This window comes from Pleurodeles waltl, chromosome 4_2 (genome assembly GCF_031143425.1).
Source record: "Pleurodeles waltl isolate 20211129_DDA chromosome 4_2, aPleWal1.hap1.20221129, whole genome shotgun sequence".
Classification (NCBI taxonomy): Eukaryota; Metazoa; Chordata; class Amphibia; order Caudata; family Salamandridae; genus Pleurodeles; species Pleurodeles waltl.
The window spans coordinates 611,835,708-611,855,374 of record NC_090443.1 but is presented as its reverse complement, the minus strand read 5'-3'; the positions used below and the strand labels follow the sequence as shown (position 1 = coordinate 611,855,374).

Below are 19,667 nucleotides of genomic sequence, written 5' to 3'. Positions count from 1 at the left end.
ATCCGTCTAAGCAAATATTAAACAAACATTCATATGGCACAGACAAAAGTGCTACCCTTTCTGGTACCTCTTTCTAGAGATAACAAATTCATGTACCTAGGTTTGCATTTACTTTTCTGTATTTCTATCTAAACAGTAACTAACCATTCCACAGTTATCACACCTTGTATGTAGTCAGTGACATAAACATTAATGTTTTGTTTATAGGTAAATACTGTTCCTCAAATTAATTTAGGTGAAGCTTCAGAAGTCCTCAGATGATAATATATATTTAAATGGTTCATTTGATTTCTTCTTAGATATAAGTTCACTGTGATGCCAGGTTCGCCAATCGATGAACTTCTAGAGCCAGGCCTCTGTCAAGCATGTTGGAAACTGCACGCCCCTGATGTGCCATGCCCTCCAAGAGTTTGAGTGTCCAAAGGTGATTACTCCCACGTGGCATATGTAAGCAAACCTGCAGTTCTGTCAACCATGGCACCCCCACTTCAACGACCAAAGCAGATTAAAAGATTGTGCTTCAATAAAGAATGGCTACACCAGAAATAAATGTTTTAAGTGTGTTAACGCTGAAATTTTACTAATGAATATTCATGTGTTCTGAATGTTGATTCTGCATAGAAAATGAGTTAATGTAGAAAATAAATACACAAGTTTGAAATTGTGCCTACTTGAGTGAGCACAAATAATCACAAAGTGTACGTATTAACAGCTTATTAATGTAAAATGTTGAGCCTATATTTGGTTTAATGTAGTAATATATCATTAATGGTTATGTATTATGTATTTACTTTACTAATCATAGGCCTTAATTTAGCGAGGTCTTGGGACTAGTTACATGGCCTCATGTCAAGTTGCAATGCTTAGACAAATTATAAAATGTCCGCTTTCATTGGACTAAACGTAAACGGACGATTCTTTCGCGCATGTCTGCCCCTGGCTGCCTGACCTGAACATGAAGAGTGTCTGTCAGGCTGACCTTTGCTCAGCCTGACCAGCACTCTTCCTGAGGGGCAAAAGGTGGGGGGCGTGGCCCCTCTGCTCTAAAGGAAGGGCTGCGCCTGACAAATGCACTTGGTATTGTATTGTAGCCCAAATCCAGTTGAAAAGAAATTAATTCAATAACAGACAGAATTTGAAATAAGCAGGCAATGAATGGCAGAATGTGCATGGGAAGTTTTGTTTTAAAGTAGAAAGAACATTCATTGTTTACAGTGCTTCACATTTATGTGGAAAGCTGTTCTCTGTAGTTTCGAATCACCTTTGCTGGCTTGGTGGAGATGCCCATGAATTCTGACCAACATTGCGAGCCTGACAGATGTGACCTAGACTATGTCATAAGAATTTCTGACTTGCTTATATTCAATTTGGGCAAACTCACCAACTACTACCCAGGCAAACGTGTTTAGATGAACTCCTCATCACTTGCTCTTTCTGCAATGAATGCATGCTTCCCTTAATGGAGAAGTGCTGCTTTCTCTCGCTCTCAACACTGTCACCAGTCCAGTCATACTCAATAACTCTCTATCTTCCTTCCTCCACATACAGTCTCTGCATCTCTCCCTAACACATCCGGACATGTTATGTGTAATGGACAGCAACAGTAAACACCAGAGCGTTCACAACTCTGCTACCCCTGGATGTATTTCACATTAAAAAAAACAGCTGACATGCTTTTTAAATACAATACTGATAATTAAAGTTTGGACATTCAAGCAACTGGTATCACCTAACATTTATTAAACCACACAGAAGATTTACTCAGAATCTCCATATTGACTATAACAATCATAACTCAGAAGTGGATTTTTCATTTCGGCCATAGGAAACAACAAACATCATTAAACATGTAAAACTGAATATGCAGATGTATCCCCCTCTATATGATCTGTGCGCTCAAAATGAAAATGTAGTCTAGATATTTGTTGCTGGCTCATCTCCTTCTCTTTTATGGGATCCTCCATTGCTCCTTGCACCATCCATCACTCCCCATTTGCATATCCCACCTCACGCCACCCATCCCCTCGCTAAAAAAAATAGATATACAGCTTTCTCATCCTCTTTGCAATCTGCCAGGTCAAATGAAAGCAGAGTCAAGATTGTTTTTGTCAGTGGCTCCTCTCCTCCTTCCATCCCATACTCATCCTTCTCCTTGCACTTCCTATCCCCTTCACCTCTTCATTCAATACATATTCCACCCACTCCTCATTCACCTATCCCTTTCTCTCTCATCCTTCCTTCCAGCCTGTGCTCATCCTCCCTGTACCTTTTGTTTGGTTACGTGCTCATTATCTTATTCCCTTTCCTTGCTCCACGTGTCTGCCTCCCTTCGCCCATCTGATCCCCTTTGCCTTTCCCTTCACACTAGAGAACTAGTGCCTTTCACATTACAGACTACATAATAAGCAATAAGTTACAAACATAGGTAGACTTATATTCTTTTACATAATTATTAGGCTCATTAATCATTTATATTTTTAATTGAGCAAGGTACTGTTATGTGAAATGTGAAAACATGGCACAACAGCAGACAGCACTAGAAAGCATCACACACCTATATGTGGTGAAAGAACAGTGCAGTCCACAAACCCGTGTTAAGGAGAGAAAGGTGAAGTGTTCACTTGAAAGTAGAATGCATGATCAGCAAGTTCATAGTTAAAGGAAAACATGTATTTATGAGCCTGAAGGAATTTATGGCCTTAGCACACGTACACTTCTGTTATCCTAATTAAACAAGAATGCAAATGAAGGTGTTTGAAGAATAGAAGCAGGAGACTGAATGAGTAAAAGGGTACACAACATCTAATAAAAGGTCTTGGGAGCAGAACGATAAAGCATATATACAAATACACATGTATTCAGACATAGAGAATGGCTAGTTTGTTAAGCAATGTTAGACCCACAATAAAGGATATGTAGTGAATTAGGTTAAAGTTTAGGGTTATAGGGTCACATGTGGCATGATGTTTTTCCATAACTAATGTGTAACTATGACATGATTCATTGTTTAACGTTTTGCAATAAAGTATTGTCTGACTCTGTATAAAAGAAGCTGCCAGTGAAGCAGCAAATTAAGACCGGCTGCTTATAAGTGTGGACTTGCTACTCTCCCTGTCACAACAGTAAAGAGCTGTTTTTACATTGCCAAGAGAAGACTGTCCTTTTCTTTACCTTTAAGTTACCCTGCAACAGTACTCTCGAAAGTGCTCTGTTTTATTCATTCATGTGAGACACTATCCTAGATGATACTGCTGAGTTGCTCAACCCAAAGAAATGAACAGATTTCTCAGTTTATTTACTTTCCTTTGGTATCCAATCCAGAGAAGCAAGGCAACTGTTAGACCTGTCACCCCTAGGGTGGTCTTTTCCCAAACATTTTGCCTGCTGTGCTTCACTTGTGCTGATCTGTTTTTGTTGTCCTTAGGACCTTGGGCACTTTACCACTGCTAACTAGTACTAAAGCTTATGTCCTCACTCCCCTAAAACACAGTAATAATGGTATATGCACAATTGGTACATGTATTTGTCTTATAAGTCTCTAGTAAAGTGCACTATATGTGCCCAGAGCCTGAAAATTAAATGCTACCAGTAGGCCTGCAGCACTGATTGTGTCACCCACATAAGCAGCCCTTGAAACATGTCTCAGGTGTATACAGTTTAACTGTCATGTTGGCTTGGCATTTAAAACCCTTGCCAAGCCTTAGACTCCCCTTCTGTTACACATAAGTCACCCCTAAAGTAAGCCCTAGGTAGCTAATAGGGCACAGTGCTATTTAATTAAAAAGCCGGGCATATACTTCTAAGTTTTACGTTTCCTGGTATTGAAAAACTCTCAAATTTGCTTTATCCTACTGTGAGACCTACCCCTCTCATGAGATAACACATTTGATCCCTTTTTTCATTTATTAAAGTGTTATTCCTGATTGGGATGTTCTTTTTTGATAGTTCATTAGCACAGAGATGTTTTTCATAACAGGAACCAATGTACTGAGGAAGGCCATCTGACCCTAAGAGGCAATGTTCACTGGCCGCAACATGTTGACACAGCAGCATATTTGAGGGGTGATTGAGTAATGATTCCCCAGTATCACCATCACAGTAGTTTTTAATCCAATCCAGAGTTTCCAGGAATAAAATTACATGCGGAGACTTATGAGGTAGTTTTAACTGTTTTGTGTTCTACAAAGTTGGTCCCTGTGTGTTTGTGTTATATTGCCACAATTCACCTTCCTTTTTGCTCCATCCCTGACATTGGCATCGCAGGGATGTTGTGGCAAAGCCCAATGATAAAGCATGCCACGATAAGTGGGTGAGGGCAATTTTTAAACAAACCCAGCTTTGCCTTATGTTTAGGTAGAACCAGAATGGTTTGTGTGATGTCTACCTTAGATCCTTGTCCTATTTAGCGGTTTGTGTCTAGAGTTTTGAGAGGACAGACAAGGACCTTGACCTCTCTCCCCTTTTGTAGTGTTGAACTCATATTTGCACTCCTTCATATATTATGAGTGATGTATTTTTTCCTGAATAAGCCTTTAATGAAATAGTCATTAAACCACCCTGATTGGCCATGTTAAATACTCTGCTAGCCAGGAGCTAGATCAAAGCCTTCCCCAGACAAACATCCCATTGGAAGAGGATTACCCTGCTCCTAAGAGAGGAAGAAAGTAAGGACAAAATTGGTATGGGTTAATTACTTCACACTTACTAATAAGCCTGAGCATGCTCTTTCCCAGAGAAACCAAGGGATGTAGCCAGACCTCTACCACGACTCACAGAAGGAGTTCCCTTTTTTAAATTTTGAAGGAAGGGGCCTGATTGCAGTGTCAGTCAGGGGCTTAGGCAATAGCTCTTGTACAGTTGTAACTGACAATTTTGTTAATTTCGTTATCTTAGAAAATCCCAAGATGCTTTGTAGAGGAGTGGATCTGAGGTGTAGCGATGATGTGGCAACTTTGCATTGGGCAGGCCTTCGCGCCTTCTAGGAATCTCCAGCTCCACTTCTAGACCTCTGAACAAGCGGAGAACTCGGAGACACATTGGGACTATATAGGAAGAGGTAGGAAGGACCCTGCATAAACAATCCCCAGTCTGCAATGATGGGACCCTCTGTACTTGTACTTCCCTGGATTCTGTTGGATCACTGTCTCCGGTCCGTTGGACTACAATGAATTAAATACGGAGGCTAATAGAAAACAAAGGTACATTAGGGGAATAGAAAAAGCATGTTAAAAGTGAGTAATTAACTTAAGCATTCAAACATATGTCTCCTGCACTATCACATCCCACATCAATGAGATTGTTACTGCATATGGCATTACTGTAGTCTAAATATATTTGGCTAAAAATGTAGGTCTGTAGTGAAAATTATTAGGGGTGGGTGGAGCTCATCAAGTTACATTAAATAATTCATAAGATTCCACGGAGTTCTGCCAACAGGTAGAAAATATGCTTGCTAAGCTGCTCATGCTGCAATTTAGAGCAGTTTGAACAACGCAGAGAAATCAGCATGAACGGCAACATGCGATGCACAAGAGCGTGCAGCCATTTGAGTTGATTTTGCTGGCGCACAAGTAGAAAACCTACTTGAGAGGCAGCAAATCTACTCGAGAAGCAGCATTTTGACCATGACGGTCCATATGAGAAAATGACATTAGGGGACACCAAATCTCACTCGTGATTCCTCGGGAGCCTCACAGGAAAGAAATTCTACAACGCAGTGATTGACGGAATTTGGCCGAAATGCTGCATCACCAAATTCCACAAGCGAGCGGATTCAATCATTCCACCCACCTCTGCAAATTATATAGGGTGTGATAACCAACACTTCAACCCCTGAGACACTCCTATTCAAGGCTTTAAGCATATGACTCAATGCTTAAGGATGAAAGATTTTGGAGCATTTTGCAGAGCTCATTTAGACAAAAGTTCATAACAGTCAGTACATAGACATTGTTCCTTGATAAATCCTATCACAGCTCTGAATGTTTCTATGAAGCATTAATCACAACTACTGGCCAGTTGAGATTTTCATAGCTATCCATAGTTAGCCTATGTTCTGAAGACATAATTCTGAATGTCGCCACCATTTTTAAAGCACCTTGTGCACACCTGCAGTTGATATCCTCAGTATGCATCTACATTGAACAACTGAATCTCAATTCACTTAGGACCCTAAACTGGCATAGAAATCCAGTGTCCCTTGTTAATGAAAACACTGAGCAGACTGACAAGAGCTTTTCTAAAACAGCATAGAACTGACATGGCTGACAAAGGTACAGTCCGGAACTGTGAGCATAGTTGAAGTAAGACTCATTTCATTCTAGACATGACCAGAGTTATGGGAGAGGGCAGTTAAGGTAGGAATGTCAACAACATTAGACTAACTTTAGGATTGTGAAAGACTGCAACACGTGTCTGGAGAGTAGGAATGGCACTGTACTGAGGCCAAATAATGCATCATTAAAGTAGACAGTCATTTATAGGTACAACTTACCTCCCAATCTATAGGGGGAAGACTGGGACAAGTGGGCCATGAGTTTGCTATGCAGATGCACTCAGACTGACCAAATCCTATTCTGACAGGACATTTATAATCTATACTAGATCTGATACAATATGACCGTGCCAGGACTTCACACCATCACACCAAAGCCCCAGGCTCCTGATAAAGCTACTACTACAACAAATCCAGCCACCAACAACTAAATTATACAAAGTGCCTAAGGACAACAAAGCCAAAGAAGAACTCAACCACTGCAGTGGCCATTTACAATGTTGCTTACAAAGAAGATCTATAAAATGTGATGAAGTGAGGGCCCATGAGCACCTATTCAGTCCTGTAACTTCAGCAATGCTCCTTCTCAAAAAGAACCTTATCAGCCAGCCCCACTGAACCCAACTCCACTGAAACCCAAGGGATCCTAAACATTGAAGACATTGAATACTTCCTACTGGTCAACTGTCAACCCACTCTAAACTTTGCCTGTTCTTTCCTCTTGTGTGATAGAAAGCATCCCAAAAATGAGAGGTTTAAGGACACTTTACTAGTTGCAGTGGCCATGACTGTACTAAACCACCCAACCTATAAATCCTTGTAAACCTCAACACTTGGTTTGACAAAAGATATTTAATAACACCCGCAACCATCACATCCAATCTCATCTTCCAGCAACTTGTATCTGGTCCAGCTCACTCTGCAGAGCACACAATGGATACCATATTTACACTTTGGGAAAAGTGTGAGTTCATCTAGAGTGACCACTACATCATTACCTTTAATTCAATATACCAATCAATAAGAAAATCTCAAAGACATTGTTAGCCATCAAAAGTAATTCTGCATGCAGAAAATGGAAAAACAGAGCCTACAACGCCACTAACACAACAAGACATCATTTCTCCATCTGTATTATTGATGCTGAATGCCCAACAAAAGAATTCCACAAGGTACTAGCAGAATTCTGCAATCAAGCATCCACTACATAACCATAAGCCATTTGTAAAAACAACTAAAAAATCTGAAAGATAGAGAACTATTTTAAAGACAAAATACCTAATCATTCTCCTAGTCATGAAAGAACCACCGGAAAGATGAACACCACCTGCAATCTCTCGCTGCCTTCAACACTCTCTCCAATATAGAATTCTATAACATTATCAATGCAATCAGACCATCAGAGTCACCTTCTGACTCAGTCCCCCAAATATCTTCAGAGATACTCTTCAGATAGCTTGTGCAGGGGAAGTAGCCAGAATTATACAAGTTCTTGGGACCAGAATATTTCCAACAGAGTTGAAAACCTTTAACATGAGACTGCAACTCAAGAAGAAAAAAACTAGACCCATCCAACCCCATAATCTGCAGGCCAATATCTAACTGTATGCACCTAGGTAAATTCATGGTAAGAGCAGTTTTAACTCAACTCTCCAATTTTGCTTAACACAATAACTTGATGTTAATCTGGATTCAGAATGGAGAAAGGCACAGAGTCAGCCCTCATTTCCACTTGAGATGTCTAGAAATTCACAGAGGACAAGTAAGGAATGGCTTCCTTACTGCTTAGTGATGTATAGGCGACATTTGGAATTGTCCATCATCAAAGGCTTCTTCAAAGATTTTTATCAATCTGGAATACATGAAAATAATCCACAACAGACTGCCTCCTACCTCAAAGATATACAGAGAGGGCATTCTTTCCACATTTCATGTTCATCATTCACACTAACTTTGTGGCGTTCCTCAGGTGTCCATCATTTCTCCTTTCCTGGGCACCGTTTACCAGACCATGATGAGATCATTCAGTCTTGTATGTAACAACTATGCAGATGATACACAAAGCATTCTAAAAGGGTTTCACAGAAGACCCCAATGTGCCAAGGCTTGATGACTGCCTCCACCCCATAGATGCTGGATGATGAGGAGCTGCCTAAAGCTCATCACTGCAAAGACAGAGACAGGAGGACTATGGCCCAAGGAACTTAATGTCCTGTCTGCTACGTCAAGATAGGTGAGGAACCTAGAGATAACCATAAACTCAAATGTGCCTGTGATACCATATGCCAACAATGTCAAAGCAGCATCTTCTAGACATTGCAAACATTGCAACACACGTTCCCATACCTTGGATGCTAAAACAAAAACTACAGACAATTGTAGGAGGCTGACCCTCTATGTAGTATGCAAAGTTAGGCACGCTGTACAGGAGGTCCAGGCAACCACACGTTGGTTTACAGAGGTAAAATCTAAATCAACCACACATTCGAAGGAATAACTCAAGACCAATTTATAAAAATACTTCAAATTGCTATATAATTTTTAAGACCAAGAATATAAAAATTGGTTAAGTAGTTTTTGAGATATGGATTTTTGTAGTTTAAGAAAAATATTCTTTTGTGAGTAATTATGCACCATAGGAAACAAAGTAAAGTCACCTTTAAAAATACATATAAAATCACACAGTTGCTTTAACAAGTTCTTCTTTTGCAGGTTGGCTGAGGTCATTGGTGGGCACACTATTCCAGCTAGAGAAGTTTGGGCGGCTCCTGGTTCCGACGGGAGCAGTGGTGAAAGGTCTCTGGAGATGGTGTAAGGCAACTGTGGGGGACCTCCTGGAAAAGGTCTGTGCAGATAAGTTTAGAGGTGGTTTCTTGGGGTCCCTTTCAAGTGTTGAGGTCGCAGGGGGTGAGGGACCCTTAGGGCACAGCAGGTTGTTCATAGCAGGGTGCAGGGCAGCCGGGTGCAGAGCAAATTGGTGAGCTGTGCGCAAAGATGCCCCTTGGATCTGGAGGTAAGTCATTTCAAGGGTATTTTGCAGGACAATGGGGGCACTCTGGCAGGATGTCTAGGGTACTCCTGAAGTTCCTAGACTGGGGCTTCCTCCTGGTACTTTTTCAGCTCCAGCTGGGCTGGTTTTTCCGATGTCAGATGACCAGTACCCAGGGTATTGGTACGGTTCGGCCATTGGAGGGCACAGTGCCACAAAACTTGCCACACTTGCAGGGTATGTCCCCGTGGTCATTAGTATGTTCAGGTCTGGCTGCGACTTTCGGTTCGGGAGTTACCAGACAGTCAGTGAAGTGACCCTCACTGGGTTACTGGTTTCTTCTTTGTTGCAGAGTGGTATCTCTACTCTGGAGGGAATTCTTGGGTGATTGATGAAGCCTGGAGGTCCTCTGGGGTTCTTGAGGTCAGTCCAGTTGTCAAGCAGTTCTTCAGCAGCGACTGCCGGGTCCTGGGTGCAACATGCAGGGTTTGGCACCTTTTCTTTGTGCAGCAGGTACACAGTTCTTGAGCACTGGATCTTCTTTGTGCTTGTGTTCTTTATGGCCTTTGAATCTGCTTACTTAGTCTAGGGATGCCCCTAAATACTGAATTTAGTGGGCTTTTTAGGGGGAACCTGGTAGTGTCCAATGGGACACCTACCTTTGGGTGGCTACACCTACTACAGTGACCACTTCCTATGGGAAGGGTCACTTCCCTATCCCAGATTGGCTATTTTGCTTCCATCTTAGATGGAGGAAAATTAAATGGAGTGCCCTCCTCACAGGCAACACCTTAGGGGTGGTACATGCCAGGTGGGGCCACTCCTCCTACCCTTTGTGTGGTTTCCCATCTTTGCTCCCGCCAAAAGTGGGGGTTTGCAAAGGGAGTGGCCATCTGCTGCTAGCAGCAGGCCTGGGGGTCAAGTTTCTAAGGCAGCAAGCCCTTTGAAGCTCACCAGCAGTGCACATTCCTGAGGGAGGGGGTGTTAGCACCTCCACCCAAGAAGGGCATTGTTCTGATACCCAGAGAGCAGGAGCTCTCACCCCAGGAGTTCAGACTTGTGTCTGGAGGTGGCAGACTGGTTGGGACCTATCAGCAACCATGCCAGGGTAGTTAGCCTTTGCACTGGGCATCTCTAAGGTGACGCCTGGGTACATTTAGGGATAAATCCAATATTGGTACCCGTTTGGATTTATCACTCTGAATTGTTTGATACCAAACAACCCAGGGTTCAAAGTGGCCATCAGGTAGATGAGAAACTCGGGTTGACCAGTGTCCAGCACATGTATTAAAATGGCTGCCATGTTCACTCACTACGTCCCAGGTTTGGCAAGGACACGAGGCATATTGCTCATGCAGCTACACCCTCACTTATAATATTGTGCATACAGCCTTAGGGCTGGAAGACCTGACAGAGGTGTGGCTTATCCATAGTGTATGCAGTGTATGGTGGTCAGGGCACACAGGTAGTGTGCCAGGTCAAGTTTGTGTTTTAGGTTTGCACCGGGACACTCAGCCTATAATGGCAGTGCTGGGTGCATCTAGATGCGTGGCCCTAGAGGGTGACGCAAACAGTGGTGCTTCCCTCAGGGGCCTACCCTTAGTACCCCATGCCCTGGGCACCTAAGTACCTTTTACGAGGGACCTATAGTGGTAGCTAAAAGCGTTTCCAGTTACCTTTACAATGTTTTAGGGATAGAACACTGGTACTGGTAATCTGGTTAGCAGGATCCCAGTGCACTCCAATCCAAGTTGCATTCAGAAGCCAGGCAAAAAGTGTGGAAGGGGCACTGCAACAAAGTGCCAGTTTCCAACAGCAATACTTGGACTTATGATCTCCAAGCTTGGCTATGCCATTAATTCAGAGTTTGAAAATCAATTGTGAAATAACTTTTAATATCTTTTCCAGCATTTTCCCAGGCAAATACTGAATTAAATATTGTAGTCACACATAGGCCTGTTCTATGGAAAATGTAGCTGAATTTGTTCAGTGAAATAGAGTTTAGGCCTTCAGTCCGTGTGAGTGCACACTTTTTAAATGAGCATTGCGCCAATGTTTTATATATTAGGCACCCTGCCTCGTGTAATTTCAAGGCACAATGTGGGAATGACTTAAAAATAATAAAAAATAGGGTTTCCTGCATGGTGAAGACACTTTTCCTCGATGTGTTACTGCAGTGGCTTTAAACTGCAGCCCAGCCAGTGCGCTGTGGTGCCCAGGACAGACGTGCACTTTTGTCTGTGGATGGTGTAAATACACACTGCCACCCACGTATGGCATTTAACCTTTCATGACATAGGTGCTTGTTATGAATTATCTACAATGGACCTGTAGGAACATAAACAAAAAGTAGAGAGTTCCAAAGCACAGTAGGTGTTTTGAGGGGAAGTTCAGGTGCTTTGCAACTTTTTTTTTATCAATGGTTAAGTGCAGTGTGTTCTAAAGCCAACAAAATGAGAAAAGAAAAAAGAGTGGGCCACAACAAAAACAAGCAATGACAAATCCAATAGGTTGGGTCGCACCATGCTGGTGCAGTGGTTGCAATGGTTAATTATTTATATTTAAATTTTTTATTCCACGTTTATGCTGCAAAAAGAAATAAAGAAGAAAACAGGATGCCACCTACATGTGACCACCACCCGAATGCCATAAAAAAGCTAAATTCAAACAAAAAAACACCGATGTTGCTATTTTACTAGTGTATATATATGTATATATATATATATATATATATATATATATATATATATATATATATATATAAAAACAGCGAGCCTTTCAGTTGTACCATCCTATTATTTCTTGCGACGGCAACAAAAAGACACCATCACCCAACCAAGCCCTCAAACTGCAGGTAGCTACAGCGTTACCAAAACACTTTCTAACACCAACTTTAGAAAGGAGATAGGAAATAATCCACTATCAACCTGGCACCTGAGGTAGAGGCAAAAAAGCCATTTTTTAGAGGCAATATTGAAAATTAACATTAAGGAATCATACTTTGAAAGAGCACTGTCAATGAAAAGAAAGGAATTATTTGTAAGCATATGTGAACAATGTCTAGACGTTTCATGCAGTCACTCAAAGTGAAAGGAGCCAATTGATAAAGTGGGCTGATCGACTGCCCCGTGGTCTATGATGTTGTGGGTGATAGCAAAATGTGATTGACATTTCAACAGACATATGGATGAAAGCTGTTAACGAAAAGCCTATCTTTGTATGTATACTATCTATGTTTTTGGAAAACAATAGACTGACAAGACAGCTAAAGATCTCTTAAAGGCCAGCCCTATTAATGTAATTTCCTACCCGAGTGCTTATCGTCAAATCTACGTACAGCGAGGTAGCAAAGGCCCCTGAAGTGCAGGGTGCGCCCAAGGTCCAGAGGGCCCCTTCAACACAGCACCCTCTATGTTCTTTGTGGGGGAAGGGGGTCTCCAGTTTCGTTACGCTACTGTCTACCTATTGGATGTCCCATAAAGGCATTGAAAAAAGGAGCACATTACCACTGTCTAGCAAGGCAGCTGTATGAATTCCCGCTCTATTTCTCCACATCTGTTACCTCCATCAGATCCATACTATCTCATGCTGGACGACATCCTACCACAGCAAGAACAGGAAATCAGACTGAGAACATCATAAAAAAGTGAAAATTACCAGCACAACAAAGAGACCTGCTGAACTAATCAGAGCTGGCTGAACAGCACGAACTATAATAATGCGCACCTATCTCACTTCCTCACCCATCACACCAGCAACCACTGCGTCCCATAAGTTAATAACCGTACCTCAATGGTCGTTATGCATGAAATGGAAAACACTTCCCACACAGGATCCGAGCAAAGACAACACCTTTTCAACCACACAATCCAAACTGTGTAGTGTGCTATGTACGTGGGTAGGAACTGCTGCGCCCCACATAGGGCAGTAATCAATGTAACTGCTACAATAAAATATTAGACATGCAACTTAAGCAGCCAACTTGAGGTGCAGTCACAAGAGGGTACCAGATTACATTCATAGGCCTCAGGCATGGTCCGAGGAGGCAACATGTATTTGGCCTAGGGCTCAATTGATTCTTGTACTGGAGCACTTTTGGAAGAAGAGAAAAATATGAGCCAAACCACTCCAGGATTTAAATTCCTAGAGCAATGCTGTTGTACGAATTACTGGTATTTAAGTGGTTTATGCGGAAAGTCTCAATGTACGCTTGGGCATGCCATAGCAAAGGAATATGAAAATCAAATCTCACCTCACAATTTTGCTCTATCCGTTTGGGTTTCGTAGATTTTGGAATAGTAACAACCCCATTCTGAAAAAAAACATAATACAAATGTGTCATAGTAATTCATATATTTTAAATTGCAATACATCTAAAGAACATTAGTTACAAAGTATCTATAATGCACTCATCTGTCCCAAAAGTTAATTTTACTTCCACATTTTGAGACATTTTCATCATTAATATTTTATTTAACAAACCATGGCGTAAAGGGCATGTTTTTGAAACTGATGTTTCATACAAGGGGCTTTCTGTATATCGGGAAATTGTGGCCCCCGCTCGCCAAGCATTATTCCTAAAAGTGTTGATGCTAACAACAGTATTGGTTGATAAATCCAAAACCCCTTTCGTGAACCTCCTACTCTTTGTTGCATATGTTGGCTTGCTCTGCATAGGATATTACAGTGAAGGTCAACACTGCCAATTGAAGGTTCTGTTCTTTCTGTTTTCCTGTTTATGTTAAAAACAGTAGCACCACGCTTGACGTCTAGAAAAGCCCCGCACACTCCAGTTGAGTGCCTGCGACGTAAGTGAGTAGAGATTGTTTATATGCGTCACTCTATTGGAATGTTCCCTTGGTTTCCCTGAGAAGCTGTGAAACTCTTTCTGGCGACATTTCCATCAAATTTAGGAAAATGCATCATATAATTAAAATAATGGGCCAAGCTAACTTTATTAAATACACGTAGGGTGGCAAAATCAAAGAAATAGGTCAACAAAAGGCTCAGGCTTTTCAACGCAAGTGTTCCATCGTTCACACCCAGCCTTTCCTACGCCCATCCTCGCGTAACTACACATGGGCCCTGGTGTGCTGTTCCTCTATGCGCTGCAACACCGTTAACTCGGCGCGTCCCGCTAAATTCGAGGCAGCGGTTGCAGGAGGGAGGCATCGGCGCTCATTTTTGGCGACTGGCACTTAATTTTCAGATATTTAGCAAGTGAGGGAAAATCACACAAAGCAGAAAGACACAGGAAGGGAAATATGTGAACACCGTCACAAAGCGAGAAATCATGAACCTACAAGAGTGACAAGGGAGACAGGAGTGTCTGGCAGTGGGTCGAAGAGGCAGAAGGTGGATTTAAGACTAGCAGCCTCGGTATCCAGCGCACCCACATGTAATTGCACCAGACGCGAGCTTCGGCACCAGCACGCAGTATTTTACAAATTAAGCACAGGGCACGCTCTGCACGGACTGGGGCAGCCTGTCCAATTATTCCCAAAATTGCACTGTCCTCAGCGGAGGCGTAAACTCAGGCCTGCACTGAGAACACTTTACTGAAAGGCAGGGCTCTAGTTTGAAACCACTTCTCCGCCTTCTACAGGAAGACCGGCCTCCTTTGGAGAAGGAGGTGCCTCGTGGGGTCCCTCTGACTCCTGCACTTCCCTCCATAGGGGGCCCTCAGGGTGCACTGACTGTGCGCCTATGTGACGCGCAGTCAGTGGGCCTCCAGAAGGCTTCTTTACATCTGCGTCCCCCCATGTAATATAAAGCGGCACAAAGGCAAGATTTCCTCGTTTGCATGATGCCACATTCCCATGCACATGAGGTGAAACATATTATGGTTGTGATCTGGGGATTATCATAACATAAAATCCATCCGCAGTGTTAAATAATAGCTGTTCTTAAGGTACCACCCAGCCTCAGACAGTGAAATACATAATCTGGTAAAACAATAATCAAATATAAAGTTACATATGTCGGGTCTTTTAACTTTCATATCAGGTATTAATGAACTCACTCTCTTTTGTTCCAATAGCTTTCTTCATACATGTAGCATTGCCCACTGTCTCGTATTACTCTTTATGCAAGGCATGCAGGCAGCAGAATACAGGGAGTGCAGAATTATTAGGCAAGTTGTATTTTTGAGGATTCATTTTATTATTGAACAACAACCATGTTCTCAATGAACCCAAAAAACTCATTAATATCAAAGCTGAATATTTTTGGAAGTAGTTTCTAGTTTGTTTTTAGTTTTAGCTATGTTAGGGGGATATCTGTGTGTGCAGGTGACTATTACTGTGCATAATTATTAGGCAACTTAACAAAAAAATATATATACCCATTTCAATTATTTATTATTACCAGTGAAACCAATATAACATCTCAACATTCACAAATATACATTTCTGACATTCAAAAACAAAACAAAAACAAATCAGTGACCAATATAGCCACCTTTCTTTGCAAGGACACTCAAAAGCCTGCCATCCATGGATTCTGTCAGTGTTTTGATCTGTTCACCATCAACATTGCGTGCAGCAGCAACCACAGCCTCCCAGACACTGTTCAGAGAGGTGTACTGTTTCCCCTCCTTGTAAATCTCACATTTGATGATGGACCACAGGTTCTCAATGGGGTTCAGATCAGGTGAACAAGGAGGCCATGTCATTAGATTTCCTTCTTTTATACCCTTTCTTGCCAGCCACGCTGTGGAGTACTTGGACGCGTGTGATGGAGCATTGTCCTGCATGAAAATCATGTTTTTCTTGAAGGATGCAGACTTCTTCCTGTACCACTGCTTGAAGAAGGTGTCTTCCAGGAACTGGCAGTAGGACTGGGAGTTGAGCTTGACTCCATCCTCAACCCGAAAAGGCCCCACAAGCTCATCTTTGATGATACCAGCCCAAACCAGTACTCCACCTCCACCTTGCTGGCGTCTGAGTCGGACTGGAGCTCTCTGCCCTTTACCAATCCAGCCACGGGCCCATCCATCTGGCCCATCAAGACTCACTCTCATTTCATCAGTCCATAAAACCTTAGAAAAATCAGTCTTGAGATATTTCTTGGCCCAGTCTTGACGTTTCAGCTTGTGTGTCTTCTTCAGTGGTGGTCTTCTTTCAGCCTTTCTTACCTTGGCCATGTCTCTGAGTATTGCACACCTTGTGCTTTTGGGCACTCCAGTGATGTTGCAGCTCTGAAATATGGCCAAACTGGTGGCAAGTGGCATCGTGGCAGCTGCACGCTTGACTTTTCTCAGTTCATGGGCAGTTATTTTGCGCCTTGGTTTTTCCACACGCTTCTTGCGACCCTGTTGACTATTTTGAATGAAACGCTTGATTGTTCGATGATCACGCTTCAGAAGCTTTGCAATTTTAAGAGTGCTGCATCCCTCTGCAAGATATCTCACTATTTTTGACTTTTCTGAGCCTGTCAAGTCCTTCTTTTGACCCATTTTGCCAAAGGAAAGGAAGTTGCCTAATAATTATGCACACCTGATATAGGGTGTTGATGTCATTAGACCACACCCCTTCTCATTACAGAGATGCACATCACCTAATATGCTTAATTGGTAGTAGGCTTTCGAGCCCATACAGCTTGGAGTAAGACAACATGCATAAAGAGGATGATGTGGTCAAAATACTCATTTGCCTAATAATTCTGCACTCCCTGTACATTGTCCCTGAATTGTACATATTGCACTGCAAAGATCACTTACTTGAATGCTCCACCGGATACAGATTTGTGCTGGGGTTTTGTTGTACTTCTTGGCTAACTGAATGATAACAGGATGAGTCAGAGCTTCCCCCTTGGCTAATGGGCAATAGCCTTCAAAAACAATATTATTTTTTCGACAGTAGTCCAATAGCTCTTGGGGTCTTTGGAACGGATGGTATTCAGCCTGGAATAAAGGATAATAAACCATATCAGCATCTACATTATATGAACAGCCTGTACAATGTTACGTTTACTTTGGAACAAATAGTTTTCTTTACATTTCACTATAAATTAAATACGTGATGTACCTTTCTCTTCTGTTTCAGTTAGTTTAGTAATTTTCCATTCTGTCCTAAAGAAGTTTCAAAGACTCATGCAGCCACCAATTTGAAATATTAAACAGATTAGGATTTGTGCAACAACAATTCAGCAAAATGTATTTAATAAACTCATATGCTTCCCTTAGCCCTTTCGCTGCAAGGCCTTTTCCCCTCCTGTGCAAAGCCTTTTTCTTGGCTATTTGGGGTAGTTTGCGCTTAGGCACTCATATCATTTTGTCCAGATAAGCTATCATGCCAAATGTGCATCCTTTTTTTTCAACATCCTAGGGATTCTAACTGTACCAAGAGTTTCTGGGTTCCCCTGGAGGAGACCAAGAAATTAGCCAAAATACAGCTAAAATGTAGGTTTTTGGGGAAAAATGGGAGAAAGTGCTGTCTAAGAAAGCACATGTTTTTTTCCTGCGAATGGCAAGGGTTTGTGGTGCTAAAATCACCATCTTCCCAGCTTTCAAGAACTTACTTGAATCAGAAAAACACATTTTCAACACAGTTTTGGCAGTTCACTGGGATATAACCCATTTTTACTCTTTTTTGTGCTTTCAGCCTCCTTCCAGTTAGTGACAGAAATGGGTATGAAACCAATGGTGGATCCCAGACAGCTAAACATTTCTGAAAAGTAGATACAATTTTGAATTCAGCAAGCATTCATATATGTAGATCCTTCAAGGTTTTCATTTAGAAAGTAACAGTTGGCATAAATAATATTGAAATTGAGTTGAAAAAAACCCAGCCATTTCCGTCTACGTTTTCTTTAATAACTTTTCCCAGCTATGGCAGATTTTTTTAATCGATATACCATTACGCCTGCCGGACCCTTCTGGTTATGGGGATATAGGTTCATCAAGAACCCAAGGTACCTAGAGCCAATAAATGAACTGCACCTTGCAGTGGGTTTTCATTGTATACTGGATATCCAGCAATTAATTTGGTAAAATATAAAGAGTGAAAAATAGGTATCAAGGAAACCTTTGTATTTCCAAAATGGGCACAAGATAAGGAGTTTAGAAGCAGTGGATATTTGCACATTTCTGATTTCAGTGGTCCCCATACTAGCATGTAAATCACATGGCATTTCTCAAAATGACTTCTTTCTTAGATGGAAAGGAAGGAAAAAGACAATTGGGAATTACACTTGTTCTTCTATTCTATTACCCCGTGTCTCCCAATAAAAATGTTACCTCAATCATGGGGGTAGACCTAGTGCCAGCGACAGGAAATGCCACAAAACACAAAGTGGACACATCACATTTTCCTAAAGAAAAAGGGCGCATTTCTTGCAAAGTGCCTACCTGTGGATTTTGGCCCATAGCTCAGCTGGCAACTAGGAAAACTCAGCAAACGTGCATTTTTGAAAATTAGACACCTAGGGGAATTCAGGATGGGATGACATATAGGGCTCTCAATGGATTCTGTCATCCAGAATCCTTTGCAAACCTCAGAATCTGGCTAAAAACACCTTTCCTCAAATTTCAAAGCTGCAAAGTTCTGGAATCTGAGAAGAGCTACAAACTTCCTTCCACCCAGCATACCCCATGTCTCGTGATAAAAAGCCTTTCCTTTCATGCTTCTCTGACCCCCCCTCCAAAGGAGAAACTAATCAATTTCTCCTAAGGATGCTCTGGAGGCATAGGTTCCTGTGCGTCTGGGCCATTTCTGATGATGTCAGAGGTCACGGAGGGGGGTTCGAGGGTGGCAGCAGAAGCACTTCCGCTGCCATCCCTGCCCAGGGGGTGGGTGGGGGTATGGTGGCCATTGCGGGTCACAGCCAGGACGTAATGGTTACGTCTGTGGCACAGAAGCACTGTACCACTGTCTGTAACCATTATGTCTTTGGCACACAAAGGGTTAAATAATCATTCAAATTACGATTGTTCATTTGTAACAAAAAAACTAAAATATTGCAAGATAACAGTGCATCAATCATGGACGTCATTTAGGGGTCGCCAGAGACCATAGTTGTGGCCCCTAGCTTGCCCTGTGCTACCCCTGTCACTGCCTTTGTGACCTCTGCCTTCAGAGGGAGCAAATTAAGTGTCAGGAGCACAGCGGCAGCTCGTCCTTATGGACGCTGGTTGGGGCTCCACTCTCTTTGTGTTTTAAATTTTTTATTACACAAATAGTAAATAAAAACACATTTTTTACTTTTAGGTTAACAAAAATGGAGTACAATTAGCCAGAATGTGCCCTTCCATGGCATTTGAGGTAAGTAAAAATGCTTTTAAATGTACGTTGTGTGCTTATGAGAGAGGGAGTATGTAAGTGTGTAGTTGTGTATTTGTATAAGTATGTGCGTGTGTGTGAGTGAAACTGGAGGTCAAAGCATATGCAAGGTCACTTCCTCTAC

At 42.0% G+C, this 19,667-nt stretch overlaps 1 protein-coding gene across 2 annotated transcripts in view; it reads right to left on the bottom strand.

Moving 5' to 3' along the window:
• Positions 1-19,667, bottom strand: part of LOC138293144 (uncharacterized oxidoreductase ZK1290.5-like) — a 546,598-nt gene that overhangs the window by 84,314 nt on the left and 442,617 nt on the right. For both annotated transcript variants that reach the window (XM_069232183.1, XM_069232184.1), the window contains exons 5-6: positions 16,984-17,166; positions 13,516-13,575 (exon numbers count right to left, since the gene is read on the bottom strand). In XM_069232183.1, the coding sequence (XP_069088284.1) occupies positions 13,516-13,575; positions 16,984-17,166 (243 nt within the window). The remainder of the gene's footprint in view (positions 1-13,515; positions 13,576-16,983; positions 17,167-19,667) is intronic.